Genomic DNA, 17,223 nt, shown 5'->3' with positions numbered 1-17,223 from the left:
ATTCATTTACCCACTAGTAGATATAAAAAGCATTTTTGGTAAACTCTGTCTCTAATAGTTTCTGAAAAATAAAATTAATTTTTTTAAAAATGTACGATTATATGTATATCTCCGAAACTAAAGTTCCAAGAAAATTCGTAATATATCTACAAATTCATTTACCAGCTAGTATTTATAAAAAGCATTTTTGGTAAACTCTGTCTCTAATAGTTTCTGAAAAATAAAATTAATTTTTTTAAAAAGGTCCGATCGGCAAAAAAAAGTTTTTTTAATTTTACTCAAAATGAACGAAATATGCTGGAAATAACAAAGAACCATATGATATTAGGAAATTGGCATGATTTTTTGTTGACTGTTAATCATGTCCATACTCCCATCAAGTAAATATATTGACGATACGACTCGATATGTTAATATTAAGAAAATTTACCTAAATACTCTCTGTTTGATGTTCCTTATTATTTATGTTTATGTACTTTGTTATGTTTATACACCTATACTCGAACTATATACGTAATAGCAGACAGACTCTGATTTAAGTAATAATATTCTTCAATGTCCGCCATATTTTCATGGTTTTATGGCAAATCATAGTTAATGCTGGCATAGAAAGTAGTGAATCCAATAAAATTCAGTTTTATTATATGGAAGCACTATTATTATACATCAGGTTTATTAATATGTTGTCAAATTAAAGTATATTTATTAGAAAATAACAATTAATGAATTAAGGTGAGGTCTTAAAAGCACTAAATAATTACTTAAGAGAGAATATCTATAATTTTCTGAAAGATTCTGGTACAGGCATTATATCTAATAGTATAAATTTTATTAGTAAATTTTATGAGATATTGTAAATAACAGAGTGACCGTTGATGTTACTATTATAAAATTAGTGTCAGTGTGAGAGAATAAATCATTTAAATCTATCATATGATATTTCCAAATACCTTTATACAGGGTAATTCAAATACGACTCCCTCCATCAGTCGTCAGCATTATGACTACACCTACATTAAAGCAAGCGTTTTTATTCTGAAGACTTGTTACGAATTCGTAAGAACAATTTTGGAAATTTTTACCGCATAAGGACCTATTTCTTAGTTGTTCGATTAATTCTTTTAAGACCTTTTGTTGTGTTAAAGACAGATGCCAATTAGCATTTGAACAAACATCGACGCGACTTTCGATGTTTGTAAATGTTATTAGTGAGCGAACGATATTGTTTGATCTTCATGAGCTTGTGCGCTTGTTTAAATATGTCGATAATTTTATAGGAATACCTGACATACCCGAGAACAGCGAAAAGTACAACTGTCACGATCATAAAACTCTTAATTACTGTTAATATTGTTTATTTTACATTGTATGGTAAAAAATACCTTTACATTAGTAATGGGCATTTTTCCAATCACTGATAAACATCTATTATAGACCTTTATTTAAACCTTTTTTTACAGTTTCAGACCCAAACCGACTTACTGCTCCACAAACAACCCGAAGAAGACAAAAATAACAACTCAGAACCATTTAGGAACGTGGATCAGAAACAAACTTCGAAAAAACTAGACACCATCATAAGGAATCTTTATTTAAACAACTCAGAATCATCAAAATATAATACTTGCTCAACTCAGGACGACAATGTAGTGAAACTGAACTCAACGCATACAATAATTGAACCGAAAAACATCATTGATACTACTGGAAGCGACTCAGATAAAAATACATCAACGCAAAAAGTTGATCTAGTGAATTCTAAAGATATATCAAGCAGTAAGTTGAAACAAGTGCCTAAATTTTCGTTTTTGAGAAGGTTCATTGAAACGACAACTGATAACGATAATAATAACGTTGAAAATTCAATTAAAAGTCATAAAGAGATATCTACAGCTGTTAAATTTTTGGAGCAGAGATCAAATGAAGATTCTATGAACACCGAAACTTCAGCAACTGTATCAAGAAATCTTGATGATCAAACTGAGTTGGATCTGTCTTCCAATTCTAACGATATGGTTTCTAACGATAATTTAAGTAGTAACGAATCTAGTAATGATGAAAGAAGAGAACACATGACTAAGAAGAAGAAGCCTTATAAATGTGAGGATTGTGGGAAGTTGTTTAGCCAGTTAAGGAACTACAAATATCATAGGTGAGGTTAATGATAATTGGCTTTGAATAAAATAGAATAAAGGACGTCATGATCTGTCATTTTTGACAGTTCTGTTTAACGTTTCACTTGACACATTCAAATTTGATTTGAAATTTCGGAAGATTGTTAGGGTTATCTGAGCTTATTTTATGTTATTTATTATTTATTCTGCAAGTAGTATCCTGGTATCTTTGCTGTTTAAGTACAAAATACCATATGATCGAAAAAAAATGGCGTCCCATTGGCTTGGAAATGACGATCGATGACATTTCGCATATAATTTTACATATAAAATGACAGCGATCTTCATTTCATAGCCATCGCTGACGCCGTTTTTATTCGATCATACGGTACTTACTGAACATCAATTTGGATTTCTCAGCAATAAGTCCACAAATGGCGCTATGTTTTCCCTCCTTAATAAAGTTTACTCCAGCCTAAATAATCATCATTTTACAGCAACAATTTTCTGTGATTTTTCTAAGGCGTTCGACTGTGTAAATCATAAGATCCTAATTAATAAACTGCAGCACTATGGGTTCAGGGGAACATCTCCCGAATGGTTTAATTAAGTCGTATCTGAGCAACAGAAGTCAACTTGTGAGGGTGGATACCGCGTTGTCTTCTAGCAAGCCAATAGAATGTGGAGTACCTCAAGGCTCAGTACTGGGCCCTATTTTGTGTCTTCTTTTTATTAACGACATTGCTTACATCAGGGGTAAAATATATCTTTTTGCGGACGAGACTAGCTTCACTTGGAGCAACGTCACGGCACTTTATATCAAATGACTTAATCACTATTAAATCTTGGAGCGATTCGAACCTCTTGAGTCTCAACATTTATAAAATTAAAGCTTTGTCGTATAAAAACTCGCTGCAGCCTTTTGTACTTTTCTAGTACTATAGATCTGTTTCTAAGGAGTTTAACTTGTCAGTGGCTAGAACTGTTTCTTATGCACTTTTTGAGTCGCACCTCAGATATGCCCTTCCATTCTTGGGTGCGTGTTGTACGACTCAATTTGACCGCATTTTCAAGCTCAAAATATTAACTCTTCCTTCCTTATTTATATTTGAATCCGTTTGCCTAATACGTAAGCATGTATCATCTTCTCAAGAAAGGCCATCTCACACTTATCCACTCAGGAACGTGGAGCAAGATCTTTATATCTACCTACCCCACGCTCAGAGTTAGCTAAAAATTCAATATTATACAACTCGAAAAAAATGCACAATCACCTGCCATTTGAATCAAATTCATAACATCATTTTCTTCATTTCGCAAAGCATTGAAATCTTATTTACTATAGACAAGGCTTTCTACGCTGTAAATGACTTATATTTTTTGACAATAAAGGCATTTACTTATTTATTTATAAAAGTGACAGGTGACAGTCTTTTTAATTCACAGCTAAATTGAATGTTCTGTCATTTTTTTGTATGTCTTAAAAAAATCTTGTAATATTTGTTAAATAATATCAATTTATTCTATTCTTGTCATCCGTGCTATCAGTACATTTAATGATATACAAAGTGTTTGTGGTTTGCTGTCAATTCCGGTTACAAATACGCTCTTGCAACCTCTTATTTACCATATTAAGGATTCATGATACCCCTATCCAATTACATGTCATGGCCTTCTCGGTTAATACTCTCTACCAGACATCTCAATTTACCTATTTAAATAATACAAATTTCTGCTTTCTTTTTGATAACTATTATTACTCTTTCCGTAGAATTGAACTAAATAAACTTTGTGCTTAAACAGCAAAAAATATGACAATTCTATCAATAACAATATATCAAAGAATGAAAACGAAATTATATTACCATAGATTTCTAGAACTTTCTAGAAAAAATTCAACCATATTTTTATTTTTTTTTAATTTTCTCTAAAACGGCATGGAAATTTAGAAAAGTATAAACGGGATTAACCATTTTCGAACAAGCAAATTTTTTTTATGAAGAATGCATTATTATATTATGTATATCAATCGGTTTTAAAACGTTCTTCGACGTCTTCCGATGCCCAGTCGCCATTGCTCCCTATCTAGCTAAAGGTCGTCTTCGAGCTCTCGTTCTTTTAGCTCATTGCTCATTGTCTATTCGTCCTCTCCAGCTCTTGCGTGGTCTACCCCTTTTTCGTCGCCCCGCTGGTGTCCAGCTGAGGATCTTGTTAGATATATGGCTAAATATAAAAAGTGTATAAGAACTTATCCAAGTTTTCAGATGCAGATGAAACATGACATTTCAACAACACTACTTTTTATTTAAAGTTGTTTTATTGTTTTTTGTTGTTATTTCAGATCTGTTCACCAAGGAACCAAAGAATTTTCAACGAAATGTCCTGAATGTGGTAAAACATTCAACGATAGAGGGTACCTGAGCAGCCACATGAAAATACATAGGGATAAAAAGGAGTATGCATGTCCGCACTGTCCTAAGAGATTTAACCAGAGAGTTGCTTATAATATGCATCTTAGGATACACACAGGTGACTGATAAATGACTTATAAAAATCACCTTTATTTTTCTTCCAGAATCCGAAAATCAATAAATATATAGGATGTTCCATTACAAAAAACACAACTTTGATATGTAACTTTTTTTGGGGACACCCTGTAGAACTCTGAATTAACCTACATATATGATCACAAAATTTCATATTAATACAAACTGTCGTTCTCCTTGGAGCCTCCGAGAGGCGCCACCCTGTATACTTTTTAATTCTGAAATTAATTTGCAATAACTGTTTTTATTGGATCGGATAGCTGACACATTTTAAATGCCGCTAAGGCGAGCGCCGGGCACTAAAAGCATTAAAAGCTTTATAATAACTAATTCTGACAGTAAAAGATAGAACGCACAAGCCACAAGGCGTACCGTTGTTCACTTTCCTAACGTACCAGATACCTACCTAAAACAAACGATCTCACGTCTTGTTCTCTTATATTTATTCTGTCGGTACCATTTGAACTCGAATATTTAAGTTCGGAATGGTACTAGTGCTATTAAGCGGCCAGAAAGTCATTTATTTTGTATCGGATTATGCGGCTAAAGCACCGTCTACACATGATGTTTTACCTGTCAGTCTTACATGTTCAGTCAAAACGTGTCAAGTAAAACAAAAATAATTTTCAAAAAAACATAATTTTCTCAAATTTATTTTACTTTAAAAAAATTAAAATTCTTCGCTCAGATGGTTGGGCGAAGATGGACCATCTCGACCATCTTATTATTATTATTAGACAGGGCTTAAAAGATAGGGGAACGTGGTATAATTAAGTGTCTGCATGTAAATCTCAGAGCGCACCATGCATAATTAACATATAAACAGAAATACTGATTATTATTTAAGACTAATTTAATCATTTTATTGCTTTCTAGGTGTTAAGCCTCACGAGTGTCCCACCTGTGGCAAAAGTTTCTCAAGAAAAATGTTACTGAAACAACACCAAAGAGTCCACACAGGAGAAAGACCCTATTCGTGCCCTGAGTGTGGCAAAACCTTTGCAGATAGATCAAACATGAGCTTACATGCCAGGTTACATACAGGTAAAACCTTATCCTTTACATGATTGAAATTCAGTATACAGAAATAAAGAAAAATCATTAGGGTTCGGTGTATTGTCAGTTGCCTAAAATAGGACATTCAAATTTACCTTATTTTTTTGTTCCAGGAGTCAAACCTTACGCTTGCACTCTCTGTCCAAAAAGCTTCACCAAAAAGCATCACCTGAAAACTCACATGAATTTTCACACGGGACTGAAGCCCTACACTTGTGAAAATTGCGGGCTAGCCTTTTCGCAAAGCAGCAACATGAGAACGCATTACAAAAAATGTATTTTAAAAGATGCGAGAAGCTCTACAAAAGAATCTGTAACAACTCCAGAACATTCATCTTGATTTCATTAATGTTCTATTATATAGTATTATATCGACCTGAAGTAACCTCAAACTGTGATATTATATTAGATTTTATATTAATTTATTATATACATTTATTTATTTTTTTTTTATACGTAACTTAAAAGTAAGAAAAAACCTTTTGTATATTACAATTTTAATAAATATAAAGGAATTTATTGAATTCTTGTTTTATTTGCTATTTTGTTACTCTATATATAAAAATTATTTAGTGTAGAGATAAAAATACATAAGGATTTTTAAAAATATTGAATAAATTACTAATATTTGAAATGGATAAAATTTAAAATTCATGTGTTTTACTGGTTGCATATCATTATTTTCTTCTTTTTAGTTTTAGTAGTAGTAAATTGTTTTATTGACTAGAGGGCCGTATAGTCCTGGCAGCTTAGGCCGTAAAACCAATCAAGAAAAGAAGAAGAAGAAAGACCACAGCTGCCACAGCTATCCGGCCGATCAGATTCTGTCACTAAGAAACCAAAGTCGCTGACTAACTTCAGACTATTAAAATCAGCTGTGTTGTTTGTCATTTAACAAAAATAGACATCAATTAAAAATTATTTTAGTGTTTTTTTGTGCAAAATTGTTCTCAAAAATGGGATTTTCTCCAGTTCCTGCAGAAATTAAACCCGTGGCTCATTTGATGAAGCTTGCTGATGAACATGATGCTCGAAATCTTGTTGTTGCTTATTGGGGTACGTCGTAGAAACTTAAATTATCTTTATTACTAAGATATTTGATTATTTACTGAAGGTAATCTTATTAATTATATTTTAGCACGCATGGCAGCCTGTCGTTTAGCTTTAAAAATGGTCCCAGATAAGAAATCACCAGAAACAACAGTTTTGTTAGGTGAGATTTTGAGCTGGTTAGAGACTACTAAAAAGGAAAATAAAGACAATGATGGGATACGGAATGACACAGCTGCACAAGCAATTATAGAAGAGTATGCTTTACAAATGTTTGCACATGCTGAAAAACAGGATGCCGAAGAGATTTTCAATAAGTACATATAAGAATATTTTAAAAATATTTTTTTTTACTGGTATTTTTTTAGAAATACTGTGAAGACATTTTACACAGCAGGAATGCTATTTGATGTATTGGAACAGTTCGGTTTGTCCGAGGACTTTCATGAAAAACAAAAATACGCCAAATGGAAGGCAGCATACATTCATAATTGTCTTAAGAGTGGAGAGAGACCTCTTCCAGGACCCCCTAATTCTGGGTCTGATCAGGATAAGTTGGTGCATATTAGCGAATTACCGGAAGAAGAACAACAAAGGTAAACTATCTGTAAATTTTTGAAACTTTATAGTAAACAAGTATGCATATTTTTCAGGCTTTTAGAAGAAAAACGTCGCAATCAGGAAGAAGAAGAGAGAAGACGTAGACAAGAAGAAGAAGATGATTTAAAACAATTAAATGCTTTTGGAAATGTCACTCCAGGAGCTTCAGACAGTGGAACTCCATCAAACATACCTGATTGGTCTAGCTTTCCCAATCAAAATGGACAAGAATCTGGTTTCCAATTCCCAAAATATTCCCCGGTAAATTTAGAAAAATAATACCTCATTTAGTTTCTTTATTAACTCAGCATTATTGTTTTAGGTTAGTCCAAGCATACCACAGAATCCAGGTTCTGTAACTCCTGTGGTTCCAAGCACTCCACAGCCTTTACCTCAACCAAGCACTTATAATTTACCACCGACAAGTGACAGCAGTGGTCCTCAGGTGTCACTGACATCCGAACAGATCCACAAAGCACAGAAATACAGCAAGTTTGCTACCAGCGCTTTGAACTATGACGATGTCAAAACAGCTGTTGAAAACTTACAAAAAGCTTTGAATTTGTTAAAGTTTGGTAGAGAATAAAAAATGTAATATATTGTGTGATATATAAGTTAAAATCTTAAGTTTTGTTTATTTAAAGTTCTTTAATAGTAAAAAAATAATATAGTTACAAGACTTGCACATGCTTTTTTTTTCTTCTTAATATTACTTTTCTAAAAAGTTTTTTTTAACTATTATATTTATGATAATTGTTTGTTTCATTTATAATTACTAAAAAGTTGAGTAGGAGTAGTTTATAAGAGTATTTTGTAACGTTGGTTATTTTGTATTTAATAAATATTTTAATTTCGCATTTCGTTTTTTGCTTTATGTATTTATTCAAAAAAATATCAGAACATTAATGAAAAAACCTGTTTAGTTAATTAGAGTTAAATAGATTTTAATTATTTTTACATTGACTGAAACTAACAAAAAATAAACATTAAAACACTTTAAAATAAAATCTAATTTTATTCATTTTTTCTTTATTTTTTTTTTATAAAAATATTAACAATTATTTTTAACATCTATATCATTATAATGCGATATTGATACTATTGCACGAGTTCTGGCATTTAGTTTAAATAATTATACATACTTAACTATAATATTTAATTATTTACATTATCTGTGGTACTTAAAGCTAGTGAAGTTAATGTACTTCTTCTTCCAGGTGTAACTCCTAGGTTTTCCCAATTTATCCAAGACAATCTCGCTGTTAAATCTAAAACAATAAATATTATACATGTATAATGTGTATTAAAAAATAGAGAAATATAAAATCCCTTTTTGCTTCCAAATTTTGAAACTACCAAATTTTGTATTGGGGTTCTATACAGGGTGTCCCAGAAATAAGTGCAAGTATTTTAAAGGGTGGTAGATCTGGTCAAAGGAAGCATTTTTTTCCTTACCGTTTTTCCAGTAAGTCCAAAATAACCGAGTTATTTTGCTTTGAAAATTTAAACAAGAAATGCTTTTTTGCTTAAACTTTGAGAACCACTGGACCTCTTCTGGATTTTCTTTCATGTAAATTTAATCTACTACCTATGTTGCCATTAATTACCGCCATATTATCAAGAAATTATGTTTTTTAACTTAAAACTAAAAAAACCTCATAGACGTCGTGTATCTGAGGCCGAATAAATATACGACCAGGTAAAATACATGCACTTGTTTCTGGGACACCCTGTATAAAAAATATAACTCACCGCTAGTGTTCCAATTAGCCCTATCCGCCTTGATTTCGCCCCGCAGGCATCTCTCCACGTACGTCAATGGATCGCAATCAGCTGTCAGTACTTCGCGCAACAGGGCGATGTATGCTATGGCTAGTCGGAGTGTGTCGATTTTTGACAGACGCTTTTCGTACGGGAACGTGGGCACGTGCATTCTTAACTCGTCGAAAGCGGAGTTGATACTGCTGTAAACCCATGGAAATTAGGAAATAAGAAAGGTATCACACAAATGTTCAAGTTAAAAAAGGTTTTTTTTTGTAGTGGCAAGTGGTCTTAAAGGGCACAGGCACAGAGGTAAACAGGGTGGTCCGAACTGTAGGCGCCCTCTACTAGTAGGAGTCATATTGACATCAAAATCAAATTTCTCAGTCAAAAAAACTCCCAGATACCAATTTTCATCGAAATGTTGACGTTACTTCAGAAATTATTTGGAAAAAATCGAAATAAAAATGAACTTTCTACACCCTGTATCTCCGAAACTAAGCATTTTAGGACACACATTTATACGAACTTTGTTACTTATTTTAATGTGCAGAATATGCTGCCGAAGTTTCCGGAATACAGTTCGGACAACCCTGTATATACCCACACAACAGCCACGATAAATGTAAACACAGAGAACATATAATTACATGTTCTCTGTGAGGTAAAGAAATATGTATATGTCGTAACTTGGCATTTTGCAAAAAGACTAGACATATTGTAAAACACTGACGTTTTAGTAAAATACGGGGTCTTACGTATTTAAGAGAACCATTGATATTACAAAAAGTATGTTTAAAACATGCTTAAATTAAACTAATAAGAATAAAACATAAGAAAAAAATAAAATAAAATCACTACTTACAAAAACACATAGAACAAAAATCGGAAGGAACGAAACTAAAAAGAAATCGAGCAAGACAGAGTACCCGGTGGGTCCAATAGCAGACCTCAGCATCCTTTTCCTTTCCCTGATGTTGGCCGCGTGCCGCTGGACTCTGTAGGGCGAAGAGCCGAAGTAGTCCGACGGACTGGAACCCAGGCCACCTCCAGTTGAACCACAGGGACCGTTTTCTGGAAAAAAAATCCAGATTTTAAAAATCTGACTTGAAAATGACTGCAGAACAAAGAATCTCCAATTTAAAAGATAATATAGTGTTTTATCCTTCAGTCCCGTGGTTAATATACAGGGTGTCCCAATATTCCGTGGACATAGAACTACTACGTATTGTTGGAATCAAAATAAGTTCATTGGACACAATTTATCTCTATACAAAATTGCTTCGTTTGTCCGCTAGAGGGCATCAAACTTTAAAAAAATAAACACATTTTTTCAGATATTTTAAGAACCGTTATTCCGATTTGAATGAGATTTTGGGTGTCTATATTTTTCTAAGTGCTTTAACATTTAGCTTTCAGAAAAGTCGAGAAAAAGTACGGGAAGGATAAAAACTTTCCCCACCCTTACATAAATTTTAGTATAAATATTTTCCAACTCAACCTACAAGAGTGGAGTTGAAAATTAGGTACTTCTACTAAAATTTAATACCAAAAATTATTTATTTTCTTTTCAAGCTCCAGAAGAGAGCTGTTCGATATTCACTGGGTCTAAACAGCAGAACTCATTGCCAGGCCTTTTTTAAAAAATTAAAAATATTAACTCTTCCTTCCTTATTTATATTTGAATCTGTCTGCCTAATACGTAAGCATATATCAGCTTTTTACATTCTAAATTCTAAGGGACACAATGGATCTGTAAGGTCGAAGTGATTAACCCCCCTCCCACTCATTCTAAAATGTATCAGCTTCTCAACAAAGGCCATATCACACTTATCCACACAGGAACGCGGAGCAAGATCTTTATCTACCTACCCTACGCTCAAGTTTGTTAAAAGTTCAATATTATACAACTCGAAAAAAAATCCACAATCACCTGCCATTTGAAATCAAATCCATAACATAATTTTCTTCATTTCGCAAAGCATTGAAATCTTATTTACTAGACAAGGCTTTCTACGCCGTAAATGACTTATATTTTTTGACAATAAAGGCATTTACTTATTTATTTATGAAAGTAGTATATTTTGATAATCAAATTTGATCTTATAAACACTGGTCTAATATTTTCTATTACTATATTTACTATAATAATAATAATAGCTCCAACATAGCTCCAATAACAGCAGAACAAAAAAACTCGCGGGGATCCAAAGACTTACTTCCATCAGAATTGCTAGTGCCTACAGAACAATCTCTACAGAGGCAGTAGGACCCATAGACCTATTAATAGAGGAAAGGAAGGAAATTTACAATGGAGTACAGAAGCAAATCGCAAGAGGGGACCTACTCGACAAGTGGCAGGAAAGATGGGTGAGAGGAACAAAAGGAAGATGGACATATAATTTGATTCCTGATATTAGGCAATGGATATCCAGGCCACAGCTTACAGAATAAGTAACATAATAACAGTTTTTACTTAAGCTGTGTCCAGGCCATGCGGAGAGACTGATTACTTTGTCACGCAAGCTCTATCGGGACATGGTTGCTTTATGAAGTATCTAACGGAAAGAAAGAAACGGGACTCAGATAGTTGCAACTACTGTGGAAATAGTGATGACGCAGAACATACACTGTTTAGATGTACGAGATGGGACTACATTCGTAATGATTATAAAACTCATACCGGCTCAGTTTTCAATGCGGAAAATATGATGAAATACCTCACTGGGACAGAGGAAATGTGGAAACTAACTGCAGGGATACTAACACAAATATTAGAGGAAAAGGAAAATGATATAAGAAGACAGTAAACAGACAGCTATCATGGCGAAGTAATGCGGAAGCGGTTTCCACCATGATCAGCGTTAGGGAAGTGTGGTTTTTTTTTAGCCGGTAAGAATCCGGCACTACCCGGCACTAAGGACAGTAGTTTACTGTTATTAGTGCTGGGTGTCTTACGCAAGATTCTCTTTCCCAAAAAAAAAAAAAAAAAAGAATAATCAGTTAGCAACTAAAATTTATCACAGGTCTACTAGCGAATAAAATTTGACGTGTAAACACAAATATACCTATACTTGATATCAATTAAACTTGAGGGCACGATTTTTTGATTAAAAGAAAATATATAAAAGTTGGCAACGCTGTGCCGGTCAAGTTTAATCACGTGACTAAAAGTTTGTTTGGTATGAACTGTAGTTTAGTTGTATTACTCATTAATTCTTACCTGTGTTTTGATGCAGAGAAGTTAAATAATGATGCTGAAGGCTGGAATTTGATGATCTGCTAGCAAACACGCAACTTGGTAGATCTGACACTTCATCCTCAGATAAATCTCCAGTATTATAACCATACTGTATACTGAAAAGAGATAAATAATATTAGTGATAAAATAATACATATGTTTCTTCAATATGTTTCTCAATAAAACTTTATAATACAACATAATATCTTCTACGATAAATTTAAAAAAAGACAATGCCTTAAGATTGAGTCCAAAGTGTTTGGGTCATCACTAGTGGATATATTACGCTCAATAGTCGAATTCGGGCAATACCCGAGAAAAATACACAAATCTAGTTTTGAGCAAGGAATATTACCCAAACCCGAAAACTTATTTTTATTCCATTAATTTTTTTTTCTTATAGTGTGATTTGATTGCATTGGTTTCACTCTTTTTGGTTGGATTGGTTTAGTTATTTGGCAAGTTGGTTAGCGTGGTTATTTGGAGGGTGTTAATTCATTGGTTAGCAGGTTTTTCGGGTTTGGGAAATATTCCTTGCTCAAAACTAGATTTGCGTATTTTTTTCGGGCATTGCCCGAATTCGACTATTGAGCGTAACAGATACACAAACTTTTAATAATTATATAAATACTAGAATGGAAATTGTAGTATTTTAAAAGTAATTTTAACTATAAATATTGATAATATATCTTTAAGTTTCTGTATGTTCACTGTTGCTGAAAGAATCCTACTTGTGGCTCAAAAAATACAAAGAAAGATTTATGTAGCACTAATGCCTGTAACCAGATAGTCTAAATATTCTACTATGTACAAATTTAAAATTATTATAAGAAAAATCTTATTTTAGGGAGAATAAATAGATACAATAACTTGATAGAAAACACTAACTTCCCTGGCTGTGTATTGCACAAATGGCAAATTATAAAAATATGAATAATGTCCCACTATTGATAATGTCATATCTTTAAAAAGATCATTTAAACTTAGTTTTTAACACTGTAGGAGCTCTTGGTTAAATTGTATAATTTTTTAATTTATATTTGAGGACAAATCGATGTATGAAATACAGTTTGATTCTTTTTAACTGCTCTTGGTTTAATACAGGTGAAAAATTGAAACGTTTTAAAAAACTAGTTCTATTTTATTACATGTCCAAAAGATAAAATGATAAGAATAAATAAAATACTATCTTAAACATGACAAAAAAGTACATACTTCATTGGTGGTGAACTCGAAGAATCTGGTAACTGTCCTCTGCTCATATTTATCATATAATATATTCAAAGTCTATTAGTAAACAAAGAATCACACAATACTATTCACACAATCACAGGAAATCACTTAACGACACCAGTATCAAATAGCAAACTGATTTAAATCCCGGGGGATGTCAATTTATATCCGGTTACAAGATATATTATCCTTAATACTATCACAGCAACCAAAATTAACCCCTAATTCCTTTTAAAATAAGGGTGTCTTGTTGGAAAATCGATTTATCCCAGCTAAGGGCGGTTCAACCCTCATTGTCGGACCAATGGAAATTCGTTTTGAAATTGCTTTCGAAATGCTGGATTTCTATTGGTCGAGAGTACAAAATAGGGCGATTTTGGTCGGCCATAGTAGGGGTGGACGATTTTCGAGTTGAAAAGTCGATTTAAGGGGGTTTGCTGTTGGTGACAGGTTTGGAAAAACGCCGACAGTTCTCAAAAGAACCATCAAATGCAGGAGTGAGTGGAAATGAGTGGTTTGGGGGGGAAATTATTTTAGGGTGGTCGATTGGGGAGTCATATACGAGGTGTTAAAATGTTCTAAAAAATATTAGGCTGAAGAGGCAGGAGAGGTCTTGAAGAATCAAATTATTATACATATAGAGATAACAACAAAACCTTTTGATTTTTGATTATTAAAATTTTATCGGTCTTATGCCTCTAAATCAGTTTTTACGACATATTAATGTGAAAACAGCTACAAAATATTATTGGCCATGTTTTGACTTAAAACACTCCTCTGTGCATCGCACGTAAATTTTATATTAAATGCCATGAAAGTATGGAAGTTTGACATTACAGTTTCCTTAAGGTCACCACAGACGCTCAGTTTTTTTCGCACAGACAAATCTGATTTGTGCAGACATATTGACACATATCTGGGAACTTCTCGACCTCATCTGGCGAAATCAGACCTTGCCTGAATTTACTCCGCACAAACTTTGGAGCCCGAAAGCACAGTTTAAAGAATATAAAATATATCAGTTGACCCACTCTTCGCCCGAATCAAAATTCCTCCCGCCGTTCCCCGCCTGTTTTGTAGACTTGGGTCAGTCTACATCCGTTGCTCGACGTGTACACAGCGTTCCAAGTTTATTTTAGTTTTGTTTTCGGCCCGACGCATAGGGTGAACCAAAAATAGTGTTTTAGTTGTTTTGTTCGAATTGTGAATAAAATGTCTACTAGAAATATTTGTGCAGTGGATGGTTGTGAAAGTAGAATGACAGACAATATATCGTTCTTTAGGTGCCCAAAAGATGAAGGAAGGTATGTGTTTATATAGTATAGGATATTAAGTATATAATAATTAAAGTATTAGACATATTAAGTATATTATAATTATGGAAACCTAACTATGAATAAATTGTTTTCAAAATATATGTATATAAATTAAGAAAAGATTTTACTCGGAATGTGCCCAAAATATTTATTTTTAACAATTAGTTTATTATTTTAGTAGATATTTTAGAGTAGTAGTAGATACTTTACTATTATGTTTTGGATTTTGCAGTATTTACCGGTTTGCAAAGTGCATATTAAATTATTATTTAAGATATTTGCATTTTTTTAAATATGTTTTACTTTTTAGATGTTTGTATTTAACTTTAACTACCTACCTGGAAAGTCCAAATTTTATCGTCAGGTAATAAAAATACGTGCATACAACTTCTTCTGCTATTGACAAGTTTTTTAGAGTTTTTACTAAATTTTATGTAACAGTAAATATAACAATTGAGGAGCACATGGGAAAAACGATGAGTATCCAGAAATGATAAATGTTCAGGAAACCGTTTTTTTTTAATTGAAATTACGCATGGACTTTTATATCCGAGTTTATATCGTTTTTCCCATTTTTAAATGCCTGTTTCTATGTTATATCGATATTTCCGTTTATTTAGGTACCAAAAGGTGTAGCTTTTTGGTACTATATTATATAAGGGAATAAAAAAAAATATTGCACAAGCGAGCAGAATGTAAGACACAATTGTATCCCCGGAAGCCATTTTCACTGTAAAAAAAGTTCTGAAACTATTAGTGGGTGCGTCATTCAGTTCACTCTGCTATACCACTACGTGTGTATGCGATAGGCAGTGGTATAGGTTAAACTGCGCAAACTGGCCTACATAGTCAGCCTGTGCTAAAGAACTGAGCTTTTATGGAGGCTCTTGGGTTTATTTAGCAAACACAGATAAAAGGAACTAAATTTAGATTGAAATGTTTGGTTTCTCACTAAAAACGTATAATTGTTTTGGAGATTTCATGGAGCTTTACCAGCTATTGCTAAGAATAACCCAGAACAAGACAGATTTTTCCTTGTCAAAATCAAAATTTTCAAATATTAGAAAATCTTTATCAATAAAAAACGCCCTCATTGGAAAAACACCGAAAATTGTTTAAAGCGTTCGTTTTCGATGTTATTATTGCGATCTTGTGAGTTTAATTTAAATATTATCTACGTAACCCGTGATAAAGGAACTATCCGCAAAGATATAAACTATCGGAAACAGGAAATAGCCATCTTATCCAATAGTCAAGCAGCCTTAAGAGCTATCAACTCAGTAACCATCAATTCGAAGTTGGTCAAAGAATGCCTAGAGAAGCTGAACAAATTAGGCAAAGAAAATAAAGACCTTCTACTTTGGGTGCTCACCAATAAGGGATAGAAGGAAATAAAAAAGACATTTATATATGATCTCTAGCAACCAATTGACACCTTAACAGACGTTTCATTTAATTCCGCTCCGCCAACCTAAACCAAAACAACATTCTACCGACTCCGTTCACACTTCCTCGCACCCCATTCACCGACCCGGAAATCACCCCATCCCATGTAAATTGGCCCTTTGGGGGTGTGTCGTTGTCGCTGGCCGCGTGTCGCTACGGTCGTGACGACGCTCGCAGCCTGTGATTTAGCCCCGGGCCGTGCGCCTGACTCTTCGGCCGCGTGCGGCCAACGAGAGCACCCACTTACATTTGTCAAACATGGTTTCGGTGGCGATCGGTCCTTAGGGTTCGAGGTCGTAGCCTATCCGCTACAACAGATACTTTCATCTTTATATATATTACTAGCACATTACTAGCGTGTATACCCACGACTTCGTTCGAGTCGAATTAATCATTTGTATAATGGTGATGATAAAGCAAAGAGAGAATTTCCATTAACATACAAACTGGATAAAATTTTCACACATTTATGTCAACATGGGCGCCGGACAGGGGGGGGGCAAGAGGGGGCATTTGCCCCCCCCCTGGATCACTGAAACAATAAAAATAAAAGCTATCTTCTTACATCCATCTATAAAAAAAATAATCATTATTATGAAATTGTTAGGTGTTACCTGTAAAATAATAAAAAATGTGGTAATTATTGGGAAAACTGGAAATCGTCCGATTTTCACCAAAATTGGTATACACACTATTTTGAGGTCGTAGATTACGAATCTATTTTTTTCTTGGCGGTCTCTTACCGTTTTTCAGAAAAACGGAAAATTATTTCAACATTGAATTTTTCTTTATTTCGGCCCTATAAAGTAATAATTTCACTATATTTTCATTATATTATAGTTTATCTAAAAGCCACACTT

The 17,223-nt window shown here is 33.4% G+C and overlaps 3 protein-coding genes across 7 annotated transcripts in view; 2 read left to right on the top strand and 1 right to left on the bottom strand.

The window, feature by feature from the left end:
* Window positions 1-6,121, top strand: part of LOC115886438 (zinc finger protein 510) — a 70,382-nt gene extending 64,261 nt beyond the window's left edge. For both annotated transcript variants that reach the window (XM_030905587.1, XM_030905586.1), the window contains 4 exons: window positions 1,461-2,152; window positions 4,456-4,643; window positions 5,537-5,704; window positions 5,830-6,121. In XM_030905587.1, coding sequence (XP_030761447.1) covers window positions 1,461-2,152; window positions 4,456-4,643; window positions 5,537-5,704; window positions 5,830-6,056 — 1,275 coding nt within the window. In that variant the 3' untranslated portion in view covers window positions 6,057-6,121. The remainder of the gene's footprint in view (window positions 1-1,460; window positions 2,153-4,455; window positions 4,644-5,536; window positions 5,705-5,829) is intronic.
* Window positions 6,122-6,594: 473 nt separating this feature from the next.
* LOC115886428 (vacuolar protein sorting-associated protein VTA1 homolog) lies at window positions 6,595-8,041 on the top strand. Its single transcript, XM_030905569.1, has 5 exons — window positions 6,595-6,772; window positions 6,855-7,083; window positions 7,135-7,362; window positions 7,420-7,627; window positions 7,689-8,041. Exons 1-5 carry the CDS (start codon window positions 6,673-6,675, stop codon window positions 7,950-7,952), a joined length of 1,029 nt encoding a protein of 342 aa, XP_030761429.1. The 5' UTR covers window positions 6,595-6,672; the 3' UTR covers window positions 7,953-8,041.
* Window positions 8,042-8,438: 397 nt separating this feature from the next.
* Window positions 8,439-13,716, bottom strand: LOC115886418 (helix-loop-helix protein 13). 4 transcript variants are annotated; one of them, XM_030905549.1, is made up of 5 exons: window positions 13,584-13,716; window positions 12,351-12,484; window positions 10,057-10,201; window positions 9,119-9,330; window positions 8,439-8,634 (listed from the first exon to the last, which is right to left on the bottom strand). In XM_030905549.1, exons 1-5 carry the CDS (start codon window positions 13,637-13,639, stop codon window positions 8,522-8,524), a joined length of 660 nt encoding a protein of 219 aa, XP_030761409.1. In that variant the 5' UTR covers window positions 13,640-13,716; the 3' UTR covers window positions 8,439-8,521. The 4 variants fall into 4 exon arrangements, with proteins under 4 accessions (XP_030761409.1, XP_030761410.1, XP_030761411.1 ...); XM_030905550.1 differs by having other exon boundaries at window positions 9,119-9,327; XM_030905551.1 differs by having other exon boundaries at window positions 10,078-10,201.
* Between the last annotated feature and the right edge of the window lie 3,507 nt (window positions 13,717-17,223).

The sequence above is a fragment of the Sitophilus oryzae genome, unplaced genomic scaffold (assembly GCF_002938485.1).
Source record: "Sitophilus oryzae breed Bouriz unplaced genomic scaffold, Soryzae_2.0 scaffold_488_pilon_pilon, whole genome shotgun sequence".
NCBI lineage: Eukaryota > Metazoa > Arthropoda > Insecta > Coleoptera > Curculionidae > Sitophilus > Sitophilus oryzae.
Note: the sequence above shows the minus strand (reverse complement) of the source record. Positions and strands in the feature narration are given on the sequence as shown.

Bases quoted from the DNA above. Each gene is read 5' to 3' on its own strand.
- LOC115886428 (XM_030905569.1), top strand. From the start codon at position 6,673: ATGGGATTTTCTCCAGTTCCTGCAGAAATTAAACCCGTGGCTCATTTG. The intron at 6,773-6,854 runs GTACGTCGTAGA...ATTATATTTTAG, and splicing joins TCTTGTTGTTGCTTATTGGG to CACGCATGGCAGCCTGTCGT. The intron at 7,628-7,688 runs GTAAATTTAGAA...TTATTGTTTTAG, and splicing joins AATTCCCAAAATATTCCCCG to GTTAGTCCAAGCATACCACA.
- LOC115886418 (XM_030905549.1), bottom strand. From the start codon at position 13,639: ATGATAAATATGAGCAGAGGACAGTTACCAGATTCTTCGAGTTCACCA. The intron at 12,485-13,583 runs GTATGTACTTTT...ATCTCTTTTCAG, and splicing joins TCGAGTTCACCACCAATGAA to TATACAGTATGGTTATAATA. The intron at 10,202-12,350 runs GTAAGAATTAAT...TTTTTTTTCCAG, and splicing joins TTCTCTGCATCAAAACACAG to AAAACGGTCCCTGTGGTTCA.